This window comes from Pistacia vera, unplaced genomic scaffold (genome assembly GCF_008641045.1).
Source record: "Pistacia vera cultivar Batoury unplaced genomic scaffold, PisVer_v2 Contig508, whole genome shotgun sequence".
In the NCBI taxonomy this organism is placed as follows: domain Eukaryota; kingdom Viridiplantae; phylum Streptophyta; class Magnoliopsida; order Sapindales; family Anacardiaceae; genus Pistacia; species Pistacia vera.
Window position 1 is genome coordinate 198,028 of NW_022196344.1, and position 13,213 is coordinate 211,240.

The 13,213-nt window shown below is 35.1% G+C and overlaps 2 protein-coding genes across 2 annotated transcripts; one reads left to right on the forward strand and one right to left on the reverse strand.

The window, feature by feature from the left end:
• Window positions 1–428: 428 nt before the first annotated feature.
• On the forward strand, window positions 429–3,497 carry LOC116106041 (fasciclin-like arabinogalactan protein 16). Its single transcript, XM_031392402.1, has 3 exons — window positions 429–1,925; window positions 2,939–3,066; window positions 3,259–3,497. Exons 1-2 carry the CDS (start codon window positions 611–613, stop codon window positions 3,010–3,012), a joined length of 1,389 nt encoding a protein of 462 aa, XP_031248262.1. The 5' UTR covers window positions 429–610; the 3' UTR covers window positions 3,013–3,066; window positions 3,259–3,497.
• A 5,908-nt stretch (window positions 3,498–9,405) lies between these two features.
• On the reverse strand, window positions 9,406–13,001 carry LOC116106039 (protein WVD2-like 4). Its single transcript, XM_031392399.1, has 9 exons — window positions 12,768–13,001; window positions 11,775–11,994; window positions 11,268–11,654; window positions 11,115–11,173; window positions 10,870–10,947; window positions 10,692–10,764; window positions 10,528–10,599; window positions 10,304–10,411; window positions 9,406–10,035 (listed from the first exon to the last, which is right to left on the reverse strand). The coding sequence occupies exons 2-9, from the start codon at window positions 11,955–11,957 to the stop codon at window positions 9,580–9,582; spliced, it is 1,416 nt and encodes a 471-aa protein (XP_031248259.1). The 5' UTR covers window positions 11,958–11,994; window positions 12,768–13,001; the 3' UTR covers window positions 9,406–9,579.
• Between the last annotated feature and the right edge of the window lie 212 nt (window positions 13,002–13,213).

Genomic DNA, 13,213 nt, shown 5'->3' on the forward strand with positions numbered 1-13,213 from the left:
AAGATAAAAAGAGAGTGAAAACTTGTTCTTCGATTATCAAACACTCCTAAATTAAAAATATTTTTCTTTCTCTCATTCCAACCCAAGACTAGTATCGCCTGCTACCGCTGGCTTAAGTGGCCGAAATGGCAGTAAATTGGTAAGTCAAATAAAATACGTGAAATTGAAAAGGGAATGAATGAATGGCTAAACCTATCTTGACCATTAATGATCTCCCAAGATGTCAAAGAGAGAGCAGAATCAACGGCTCAAGCTTAAAGCCAAACAAAAACAACTCACTCAAAAGCCAAAGCCACTAGTGTTGGTCCCACAAGTGACAAGACCAAATAGACGTGTGGTCCCCCCATCCAGGCTGTCTCAACACTCAGTACAGCCTCAAAGTCTTTCTCTCTACTTTTTTTACACTATCCCAATAATATTAACACATCAACCCCATAGAGTTAGCAGCAACAAATCACATTAACATTACATCTCAACTCACTCTCACACTTTTTCTTTCTCCATTTTCATTCTTTCATTACCTCCACAAAGCCCACCACCCACCATTTTCTTCATATCAAAATCTTTCACCTCTACAAGATTGTTCTTCTTCTTCCCCATTTTGAGCGCCATGGATCTCAACATCTATGGCCGCTCCGTTTCCAAGATTTTCTTCTTCATCTTTCTGATCTTTCTTTCTTACACCACCGCTTCCATTGCCGCCACATTGCCTCAGAAGCCACTCTCCTCTTCCGGCCAAATCAACTCCAACTCTGTTCTCGTCGCTCTCCTCGACTCACATTACACTGAGTTAGCTGAACTCGTTGAGAAAGCGCTTCTCTTACAGACTCTTGAAGAAGCTGTTGGGAAACACAATATTACCATTTTTGCCCCCAGAAATGAAGCCCTGGAGCGTGAACTCGACCCCGAGTTCAAACGCTTCTTGCTTGAACCCGGTAACCTCAGGTCTCTTCAAACCCTCTTGATGTTCCACATTCTCCCCAAACGAATCGGATCCTCCGAATGGCCCGATGACAAAAAACCCAGGTCAACCAAACACAACACGCTCGGCAACGATTTCGTCCACTTAACCAGCAAGAGTTCGGGGAAAAAAGCGATTGGGTCAGCCGAGATTATCCGACCCGATGACGTGATCCGACCCGATGGGATCATCCACGGAATCGAACGCCTGTTAATTCCCCGATCGGTCCAGGAAGACTTCAACCGCCGCCGTAGTCTCCAGTCAATCGCTGCCGTGCTTCCTCAGGGTGCGCCGGAGGTGGACCCCAGGACTCACAGGTTGAAGAAACCGGCAGCTCCGGTTCCAGCTGGGGCCCCTCCGGTTCTTCCCATTTATGACGCGATGGCTCCGGGTCCATCGTTGGCACCCGCACCGGCTCCGGGACCGGGTGGGCCACGCGGGCACTTTAACGGCGAGAAGCAAGTGAAGGACTTCATCCACACGCTGTTACATTACGGGGGTTATAACGAAATGGCGGATATTCTGGTAAACTTAACGTCGTTGGCGACGGAAATGGGAAGGCTAGTTTCGGAGGGTTACGTTTTAACGGTTCTCGCGCCGAATGATGAAGCCATGGCTAAGCTGACGACTGATCAACTGAGCGAGCCGGGCGCGCCGGAGCAGATTATTTACTACCATATAATTCCGGAGTACCAAACGGAGGAGAGTATGTATAACGCCGTTAGGAGATTCGGGAAGGTGAAGTACGATACGTTAAGGTTACCGCATAAAGTAACGGCACAAGAGGCTGATGGTTCCGTTAAATTCGGGTCTGGTGATGGATCGGCTTATTTGTTTGACCCGGATATTTATACGGATGGGCGGATATCTGTGCAGGGAGTTGATGGGGTTTTGTTCCCGGAGGAGGAAACTCCCACGGCAACAAAACCGGCAAATGTGAAGGTTGTGACCAAGCCAAGAAGAGGTATGGATGCTTAATTCGTTAAATTTAGTGCCAATTGTTTTGTTTCAAGTACAGCTAAATTTGATTATATGTTCATTTTAGTGACACAAAATATCATAGTTGTGAATGGAGGTTAGATTATTGAATCACAAGTTTAATCCAATTACTTTAGAAGAAAGTTAGAAACAGTTATTTAATGCTAACTCTTAACAACTTCTAATAAACCCGTCGGACCCATAATTAAATTACGAATGAAGTAAGTTGTTGAAAGTAACCATCACTGGATGGTATAAATTAAAATTCTTGGGTGTATTATTTAAGAGGTATTGAGTTCGATTCACCTCGGTTACTAATAGGGTGACCATTGAACGCTTATCCAGGACCACAGAGGATTAGTTAAGGTGTTGTGATTCTGGTCGAATACTCGAATAACATTATTAGGTCGACATTTAAGTTATGGGATCAAGACTTTGGTAGTAGTTTTCACTTTTTAGGTAGATTTGGGGTTCGGTTGAATTGGGGAATAGTTATACTATATTCCAATGGATATAATTTGGAGCAATTTTAAAGAAGAGTTTAGGTAAACAAAATGGTCGGTGATAAGTTAAAAAGTGATGAAGGTTTGATAAATAGAATGGACTTAGTCATAAGGTAGAAGAAAATTATAATAAGGTTTTTCTTATGAAGTGGGTAACAATTATTTCCCAATCTTCAATTGTTCTTCTTGCTTGCCAGTTTGCCACCAGCAATGAGGCCATGTGATAAAAATTCTAGGGTTTAGAATATGCCATGGCAGCCACATTCTTTTGATGCCCCACCACCCAAAAACAGCTTGCAATTCCTTCATTTTCCACACCTTATTATTAATAATTTCCTTTTTGATTTGTAGTCTCAGCTGGCATGATTCTTTTGGTCTTTATTTATTGTATTCCATAAGATGGGCCAGGGTTTAATTAATTATGCATCTGATGTTGATATTTTTATTTGAGTTGACTTAATAATATTTTTGGTTTAATTAATTGTGCAAATTGCAGGGAAATTGATGGAATTAACTTGTAGAATGCTTGGAACTGTTGGGCAGGATTCCCATTTCACTACTTGTCAATAAACACATATTTAAATTCCCTATAAGATCAAAATTTGTAGCCATGTAAACACACTGGTGAGTTTTTCACTTTCTTTCATTAACATCCCCTAAAAGAATCCCAGTAACTTTACCGGATCAACGGGTTTCTGGCAATGTACAACATCACACTTGTAATATTTTGATTGACGTCGGATGTCATTGATACGACGTAACTTTTCTGTAATTTTTATGGCTTTGACTAATAATGGGTATATTTTCATTGTGCAGTTGTAGGAAGATTTATGTAAACACAAGGAAGGGGATTGAACAGGCTGCATGATTTCCTCATAAAAATCCCACACAAAAAGAGAGTTTGATGTTGTTTTGTTATAAATACTGTAATTACATATCATTTTTTAATTATTTTTTTTTCTTTTTTTGTTGTAAGACTCACTGCCACTATATCCATGAACAAATTTGGAAAAGTTATCTCTGTTATATCAATTGCTTGTGTTCTTTTTGCCTTACTGTGAATCAAAATTTACAACTTTTGTATTCCTTTATCTGTTTTATTTTCTCTAACAAAATTCAATCTCGGAAAATAAAAATCGGAAATGGGTTCGTGCTCTCTGTAACTGTTGGTATATGGAAGGTCTAATAGGTGGGTTTTCAAAAAGTATTATCCTATATGAGTTTTGGGATTCACACGGTTTTATCTTGAGAATACATTTTTGGACAGTGAAAGTGTATTTGTGTGTTATACGCTCTCTAGATCGGAAATGTGTTAATTGTTTTTATTTTATTTTCTAAATTAAGTTTTTAATTAAAAGTTGTGTGAATAAAATATTGGGTGATAGGAACATCATAACTCAAGATTAGATGGTCATAATCTTTCATGAGTTGTTGGTGCTATTTGTCTTCATTGACGAAATTTAATAAATAATAATTTGTCAATTATTGGTTGGTGCTTTTTTTAATTATTTTTATTAACATTATCATGTTAATTAACTATTTAACTTTGCTTTACATGTGGCTGCTAGGCTGAGCTCACCCTTTTTTTTTTTCTCTTAAGAAAACTCTAAAAAGTGCTAAAATGTAAGCTTGACTTTGACAGTTTGGCTTCATGCCACACCAAAAACCAATTAGGTAAGTAATCTCTTATATTAGTAGAACATCTTACAAGTCTAAAGGGTTAGACAAATTATAATGTTATAATGATAGGTGGTTTCAAAGAATTTTTCTTGACCGTTAAGCCAATTCCTTGAGATTACCTATATTTGTAACACTTTTTTAAAAACCAATTAATATTTATTCATTAAAATATATAACAACATTTATAATATTTTTAAAATTAAGCTAAGAATAGGGGAGATCACTGAAATTTATTCAAGAATGATCAACAGATATAATATTTAATATTTAAAATAATTAATAAAATTTCCTATCAGAATGGATTACTACATTACAATATAACAATTTGGAATGGCTTTCAATGTTAATTTAATGATCGTAATAGAGGTCAAATTAAATTATTACATAAAAGAAAACTAACATATTTTTTATAAAATAAAAAAGCAAAAAGCAAAATATTATAAAAAATTATATTTAAAATTATTTTAATACAAGAATATATATTTATTTATCCTTATTATTTGGTGTTGGATGGTTTACTTGAGACCAACTTTAGATGTTGTTCTGTTCTCGGTTTTCATTGTATTTTTCAAATAATAAATTCTCTTTTATTTGAAATTTAATATTTTCTACTAAAAATAAGATATCCTTTTAATAAATTAGTATTCCCCACATAAATTTTTTCAGAAGAATAACGAAAAAAACTACAAAAAAAAAAAAAAAAAAAAAAAACACAGCTTGAATTTGTTGTCTATTAGGGCTTTGGTTATCTTCCATCTTTTGTTGATGGCAACTTCGCTTAGCCATACCTTATCTTATGCACATAATCCTATTGACCATAGAGATTCCAACGATTTATCAATTGGGATACAATATATACACTTAATTTTAATTAAACAAAATAAAATACAATAAGAGGAAAATCTTCCCTAAAATGGAAGAGTAATAAAAAAAAAAAGGGTCAAATACAAGAGAATTTTTACCATATGAAATCTTACGCATCATTCATAAGTTAAGAACCGATATCAAATTAGTTTTCGATAGCAATATCGCTCCTAATGACATTGTTTCATGTGCAATAGCTAATTGATTTATGACAAATTACAACCGTCCTCGTAAAAATAATTTTAATTTATAATTGCATGATATTTCAATAAATTATTAAAAATCTTCTAGATTACTTAAAATTCCCTTACAAAATGGGTTTTTAATTAAATATATTAGGTGAAGATAAAATTTAAGAATTTATTGGACCCTATACAGAATAGAAGAGTTGAGTAGAGAGACAGTAACAATGAAATGTTAATCACCAGTGGTGGTCGAGTGGTCAACTAGGACTCTTGGGTAATTACTCAAGAGATTTTGAATTCGATTCACCTCGACACCTAATAGGGGTGGTCACTAGGCTTTTATTCGTCCGTAGTTTCAAGTCTTGGAGATTAGTTAAAGTATGCGTAAAATGGTCTGGACACCCTATATATAATAATATAATGAATGTTGAATTGTGAATGGCAGCTTGGAATGAAGGAGAGTAAAGTTTTATATTTGAAAAGGAAAGAAGGAAGCATATGAATTTTACACATAGCTTCTTGGACAGATGTGCCAAATTAAAAAGTAAATATATTTATTAAGTTAGGTAAATTGAACAAGTTTTAGCTTTACTTTTACATGACTTGAGAACAACTTATCTTTGCTTGTGGAAGCAAAAGAACAATTTCACCTTTTATAAGCTTCTAACACTTGTAAGATCCCGTGGTAGGTTCAGATAGTCCTTAATCGAATGATGCCTGTATGTCTACCTAATAATGATGTATATAATCAAATGTGTTGGCGTAGTATGACAGGTTGGATGTACATAATCAATGTTATTTAACGATTACATCCATTCAATCACGGCATGTATATATACATATAGAAAATTTACTTAGTTAACTGTTTAAAAAAGTTAAGTTAAAAATAACCAATTTTTAAATAACTTTGTAAGGAAGACCTCTTATAGATTTTTTAAACAATTCTACCATTGTCTTCTGCACATAATTACATTAATACTATTGCTTCTATGAAAATGACAAAAAAACTTGATTTGAGTTGAAACATCGAATATTAAAGATATATGTTAAAAGATTGTAAGTAAAAGATATATGAATGTCGAAAATACATTTGTGTATTTAAAAAGCAAAATATTAATGTTAAATATTTGGTTAAAAAATGGCTTTTAGAACTGATAATAAATTTGCGGAGTAAACAACATGTTCCCACCCAAGGTTTGGCGAAATCCTATGTTCTCACTTCTGGTTTAAAATTCCAAATTCTCACCTTTAAATTAACAGAAAATTGTTTAAGCTAACAACTAAAGGGTAAATGGTCATTTTATTCTTGAAACCAAAGGGTGGGTGGCGGAGACGTGCGTGGGGCATTGTAGCATCCTTGTATAGTGGCTGACCACTTTAGTCATGGGCGGCGCACATTAGCAAACGTCTCGCCGACTTTTTTAGCCTTTTTCTGGCTACCTTTCCACCTAAAATAGCCCCCTCCTCTTCCTTGCTTCCTCCTCACTTTCCCTAACCTCCTCCCACACCGGAGCACCCTCCATTCGTCGAAAAATGACGATCATTGGACTTCAAAAACCTCCATCTTTGTAGCCATTTTTTGATCACCTCACTCTCAGAAATTCACCCACCACCTCCATTCGCCCCCCACTCCCCTCTTCAAAATCCATCCCCACATAGCTTCTCTCACTCACCGTTTGCTGTCCACCGACCTTTCTTTTGTGCCAGTGGGGGTGGGTGGGTGGGGCTTTTTGTTGAGCACTTGGTGTGCGTCTAGGGAGAAAGCTGTTAGAATGTTGGTAATGGCATAAATTCCTGAAATTTACATCAATAAATCACAATCAATCTAAACTTCTCAACACACACAATCAATTATCAATATTCTCCCAAATCTCCAAATTCTACCAATCAAAGCAACTCCACAATCAAACAAATAAACTTCACCAAACTTTCGATGCAACGGCGACAGAGATGATGGTGGGTGAATTCGGGAAGAGGGAGGTTTTGGTGGTGGATGGACAGGGGTGTTGTGGGTGGTGTTGGAAGGTCGTCAGCTTCGGGAAACACCCAATTAGTTTGAAAATCTGGGGTTTAAAAAAATAATTTTTAATTTATTTTTTAAGGGTAGTTTGGTAATAGCAAATCTATCTGATTAATAATCCAAAAAATCACGAACAATGTTATTTAAGGGTAATGATATGAATTTATGAAACCAAAGGTGGGAACCTTAAATTTAGCAAACTTTGGGTGGAACATGTCGTTTACTCTAAATTGAGCTATTGAACTTTTGCAATGACGAGTGGGTTATATAATATTAGCCTCTCTTACGTGGATTTTTTTTATATATATTTTATATGGATCAAATTAATATTATGTACATAATCAATTATGTAAAATATCAAAAAGAGCTCACTCAAGCAAGGTTAATATCATTATAGCCCAATTGTGCAAGACAGACTCGTGCGAGACAAACTCTTCTGAGGCTAGATCTTGCGTTTCGAGAATCGTAAATTTTCTAAAAAAAATTTCCGATTCAAGTTTTTTCTTTTCCCCCTAAATATGCATTATTCATTTATATTAAACACAGATGAACATTATATACCCTCCTAAATATATACAAACAATAACAAAAAAACTAAATCTAAAACATTAAGGAGAAAGAACGAAAAAGAAGAGAATTGAAGAAGAAGGGTAAAATTGTCCAAATTTTGCATCAAAGGTCTTACTTGCAAAGACAAATAAATGTCTTTTTTTTTTTTTTTTTTTTTTTTTTTTTAATTGACTCTTAAAATAAGGTCAAATATGTAGTTATTTCTATATACCAATCTCATTGAAGGATTCTTATGTAGTTCTAGCTAATACATGTCTATCCAATCATGTCGCATGTCTGTGTGTGTATATATATTATATATTAATTATTAAGTGGTATTGCTGTGTTATGATTGTTTGGATGTATACATTTGTTTCACACTAAAGAATTTTTAGTAGAGTTTAGCATATATGCGTCTATTCAATCAGAGCACATAAATATTATAGTGTTAACATGCTACAACGGTTAATATACACACAATTGTCTTCGTAAAGAAACTTGTGTAGTGTATGACATATATGCATCCATTCAATTATAGCACATACATATTGAGCAGTTTGATGTATTATGATTGATTAATGTATATACACATATTCATTAAAGAATTTTTTAAAGCCGAAAGTTGTGTGTACATCCAATCATAACACACATAAATATTAAGGTCGTGTTGGTTGAGGTGAAGGGACACAGGAATAGATATCTTATTCCTTATCCCTTATTTGGTTTATAGGAGTTGCATAAGGAATATGAATCTTATTCCTTAAAAAAAGGTGGAGTGGGATTCCTTTAGAATTTGGGAGGAATGCCATCCATTACTAGTGATGGATAGTTAAATATCTTATTTGCCCATTTTTAAATTATGATTTCCCATTTTACCCCAAAATCAATTTATTTAAATCTAAATTACTTTATAATTCAATAATTATTTTATTAAAATATCAAAAATTAAATATTTAGAACTTTTAAGAAATTTCAAGAACTTTTCAAAAATTAGAAAATCTTCAAATCGGTCAATGCTAGTCAAATTTGTTAGACGGCGAATTTGGTAATGTCGCTAGCATCACCATCGGCTTATGGAAATCACTGATCAATGATCTATCCATCTGGAACCGTCTTCATGATGTCATGCGTGATGGCCTTCTGTTACTGCCACTCTATGTGACATCATGACGACAGTTTTCGGCAGCTAGGATCCACCCAAATAGGCAGATTGTTAGCAAGTGATTTCTCATGCACTAGCGGTGATGCTAGAAGTGTGGGGCAAATTTGTCGGCCTGCGAGTTTGACCCATGTTGATCAATTTGATATTTTTAATTTTTAATTTTTAAATATTGTTTTTTTTTTTAATATTTATAGTTTTTTGAATTTTATATTTAAATAAAAAAATTATATTTATTTAATAAAATAAATTAAGGGCATTTTAGTCAAAAAAAACAACAAATTGTTTTCCATTCCGTCGACATTCCTTATTACAAGCAAACAAAGTAATCTCATTCTTTTCATTCATAATTACTTCAACTCCATTGATTTCTCTATTCATAATACTTTTATTCCATCAATTTCAAGTCTACAAACCAAACATGGCCTAAGTGTGTAGATATATCATGATTAGTCAGATGTATGAAAACATTAATAGATTGTGACACTTAACATACTCAATCCACATTTACGCTCAATAAATGAATGCATTAATACTTTAACCTGTAGACGCTACATATATAACATCTCCAAAAAAATATAAAATGTCATAAGCAACATACAGCATACAACATTATGAACAAACATCATGGAACTTGAAACTTTAAGAACCTATGAATACAATGGCTAAGACTCATTTCTTCAACCTCCGACCGTAACTTCGTGCATCATAATCTCAGCGTTGGCAATACTCATAATTGGTCCATCGCTTGGAGCAGGATGGCTCTGGTTTGCATCCGAGCATTCAGGATGGACCAAATATTGGTTCTGGTTTTCTTCAGGTTTCCCATTGCATCCTTCCAGGATTTTGTTCCCTGCAGCTTTTATGATCTTCGGTTTTGACTTAATAGGCTTCGCTTCGGATTTTGCTCGTGCAGTAACCTGTGACTGAAGTTTAGTTTGAGACTTTCTGATGACAGTCTTTGCGGTGGCAGAGTCTTTGTTGGAATTTGTTATGATCCCCTTCGTGGTATTGCTTGGTTCTTGGTTCACTTTTGGGCCAAGACAAGACTCTCCATTTTCGAAGGAGACATCTTTTGCAGCAATGGAGCCCTTATTCCTTCCGAGCTTGGGGGATTTTGCACGTGTGGTTGGTATCTATAACGTTGGTGGCACGGAATGAGTATAATGTTGATAAAGAGAGAAAAAAAAGAGCTCCAAAATTGAGAAAAATTTACTATATATGCTTACAAAGACTAGGCTGTTTAAATATTTAGACTAATTGCGAATCTAGGCCCGTGACATGATGAACAAACAACATTAAAACGTGATGCTGGCATAAGTTTCAGCTTTTAAGATATATTCTTAGCTTCCTATCTTATCAATCACATAATTGATCACATAGGTATAGTGAAATGTAAGGTACCTTCTTTAGTTCAACTTTTGGAGGAGGTTCCTTGTAAAAGCTCGGCATTGGCGTAGCTTTAAATGTCAAGCTCTTCCTCAGTTGCTTGATCTCTGCCTCCTGGTTTTCCTGAACAATACCGTGCAATTTCAAAGATTAATCGGACTTAAAACATGAAAAACATAATGATAGACTAAGACAAAAGAAATTTTCTTTCAAGTGCAAAGTACAGTTAGTCGCACTACCTTTGACTTTGCTTGCAAATTGCTTTTTTCCATTTCCTTGGCATGGATTTTCTCTTCTAGCTTCGAAAAGAACTGGTGAGAAAAATGACCGTAGTACAATTATTTTAGCGTTCAGTATAAAGAGGTTAATGCAGTGGTGAAGAAATTGAACACAAATAGACAACCTCCTTTCGTTTTTCAGCACGTTCATCCAACCTGAAGTTGAATCCTCCGCCGCTTCTCCGCCCAGTGGCACTCCTGTTTGTAGTACAGAAATGATAGACACATCAATAAAATGAACACTAGGAAACAAGAAAAGCAATAGAACGATAAGAACAATATGAGGTCAGATAAGAACAATACGAGGTAGTGGAACGGGTGTCATCATCCTCTTTGTTTGACAATGCAGTTGTTATAGGTTTTGAATTTTGATCAACTGATCTGCAATTACGTAAGATATGATCCAACTATAATCAGTTCAGTGGATATTGATAGAGGTCTCTTCTAACACTTTAGTTTCAATACGTCTTTCGACAAATTGTTTAGCATAATTCAGCTACTGATGGAAGAGCATTGACATATCTATGTAATAGATGAAGACTACTTACTGGGAAACTTCAGGTGGAGGACCGTTAGCAGCTGCATTCACCGAACCAGAATTCACCGGCTGACAAGCAAAGACAAAAATGACTAAATTAACAGCAGTTTTTGAAACGTCAAACGAAAAGATTAAGGGAAGAAATGACAACATAAAAGCTTACTGCAGCTTTGTGAACACCAGGAACAGTTGCTGAACTAGTCCGCCTGGAAGAAACTCCATTGTTTGTGCTCACTTCCTTTGAGTCCGCTCCAGTGGATGCACGTCTGTTGGGTTGACTCAAACGGGAAACCGAAGTGACTGTTCCATTTGCAGAAGGACCCTGAGCTTTGGCCCCAATTGCTCGTGTATTTTTGGTTTCGTTCTTCACTGGGTGTCCATCTATGCTCCTCTTCATACCATCTGCATGAGCTCCTCTCGCTGGAAAGGAAAGACTCTGGGAGAGGACCGGCCTCTGATTACGAGTAAATGGAGCTCCACCTTTCGAATTAGTCTTATCCTTGGTTGTTTTACTGGTTTTTGAATTACCACCGTTGGTAACACTAGGTTCCTGAAAACAAACATAGATACAAAAACACAAATTCAAAACACACTTTTATTAAGATATGTGACAAAATTAGTCGCAACAGAAAAGATCAAGCGAAGAAAATGAACAAAAGATACAAGGTACCTTCAAGGGTTTTGAGATTTTACTTTCTGAAACACCTTCAGCTTTTGTAAAATGCTTGGAAGCGTCTTCGCCATTTTTAGCACTCTGTTTTTCTTTCTTTGTTTCAAGAGCAGATCCTTCCGCATGAACGTTTGCTGTCACAACACTCTCCTCCTCCATCACAACTCCATTTTCAGATTCCATTCTTTAACAGAATGTTACAGCAAAGAAGCACCAAGTCCTGCAAATTTGCAATTGCAATACCATCTTAAAGGTTGCCTCAAAGTGAAAACGTCGAGTGACTTGAAACAATCTCAAGAAACACAGTCAATGTGATATTCTTTTCTTATGTGTATCAAATCAATTTCTATTTTTCTGGTTGCTAAAAGATCCAAAATCAATCTTACAAATCAGAAATCAAAACTAATACAATTAATACCTTAAGATTCAAACTTTCATTTCCTCTTTAGGTTCACGTTTTGTCCAAATCAAACAAGAACTCACATAGTCACATTAGAGATCCAAACTAATTGAGCACTAAAACAAAGCAAAAACTTAGTTTTATTTAATTAAACATAATTAAAGCAGAATCTACCGATAAAACTTCAAGCCATTGGAACTCAAGAAAGACCATGAATTGAAATTTCAACTATTACCTTAAACTCAAACTTAAATCTATCCATAATTTGTAAATATCTCCACTTACATTCTATATCATTCTACTTTTCATAAAATGACAAACTCAACATAAGAAGAATATCAAGATTCTACTGTCATTTCCTTCTCATTTTCTCAGGAACCAAACAAGAGAAACAGCACTGAATTTCAAGAAGATCCAACAGAACTCATCATCAAGAACACCAATTCACAATAAGTTGACAAACTTAAACTCATCTAGAAAGCTTCAAAGATTCAATAATTCAACCAACCCCACATAAGAAAAAAAAAAACATTCAGAATTACCATCTTGAATCACAGAACTTCAAAAATAAAAAAAGAAAAAAGAAAACTCACCTTGTGAACTGAGTCTGAAGCAATGAACTAAAACAAACCCAACTGAAACTGAAAGGGCAATAGGGAAGTGATTGAAAAGACAGAATATTTAATGCTTTTTATGAAGAATAATCAAAATGAGATAGTGAAAGAAGGGTTAATGCGCTGAGTGAGTGAAAGGCAGAGTGTGTAGTGTGTTTTGAGAGCTTGAAGAAGACAAATGACAAAGAAGTAAGCCAATGGAGTTGGCAATGAGCCATTTTCAAAGAAGAGGATATGCATAGACAGATTGATGGGAGATGTGAAATGACAAAGATGCCCCTAGCATGATTGGGGGTTGATTTATAATTTTTTAAAATTATGAATGTTGGTAGGAGACTGAGAGGTAATAGAATTTGACTTCCTGTGGTGGGTGAATAATAAAGGTGAAAAATGAACAATGAATGATTTTTTAAAAAAAAAAAATA

Excerpts from the sequence above, each read along its gene's own strand:
- LOC116106039 (XM_031392399.1), bottom strand. The coding sequence starts at position 11,957 with ATGGAATCTGAAAATGGAGTTGTGATGGAGGAGGAGAGTGTTGTGACA. Across the intron at positions 10,765-10,869 it reads GACACCCGTTCCACTACCTC|GAGTGCCACTGGGCGGAGAA; the intron begins GTATTGTTCTTA and ends TACTACAAACAG. Across the intron at positions 10,600-10,691 it reads GTGCTGAAAAACGAAAGGAG|TTCTTTTCGAAGCTAGAAGA; the intron begins GTTGTCTATTTG and ends TTTTCTCACCAG.
- LOC116106041 (XM_031392402.1), top strand. The coding sequence starts at position 611 with ATGGATCTCAACATCTATGGCCGCTCCGTTTCCAAGATTTTCTTCTTC. Across the intron at positions 1,926-2,938 it reads TGTGACCAAGCCAAGAAGAG|GGAAATTGATGGAATTAACT; the intron begins GTATGGATGCTT and ends TGCAAATTGCAG.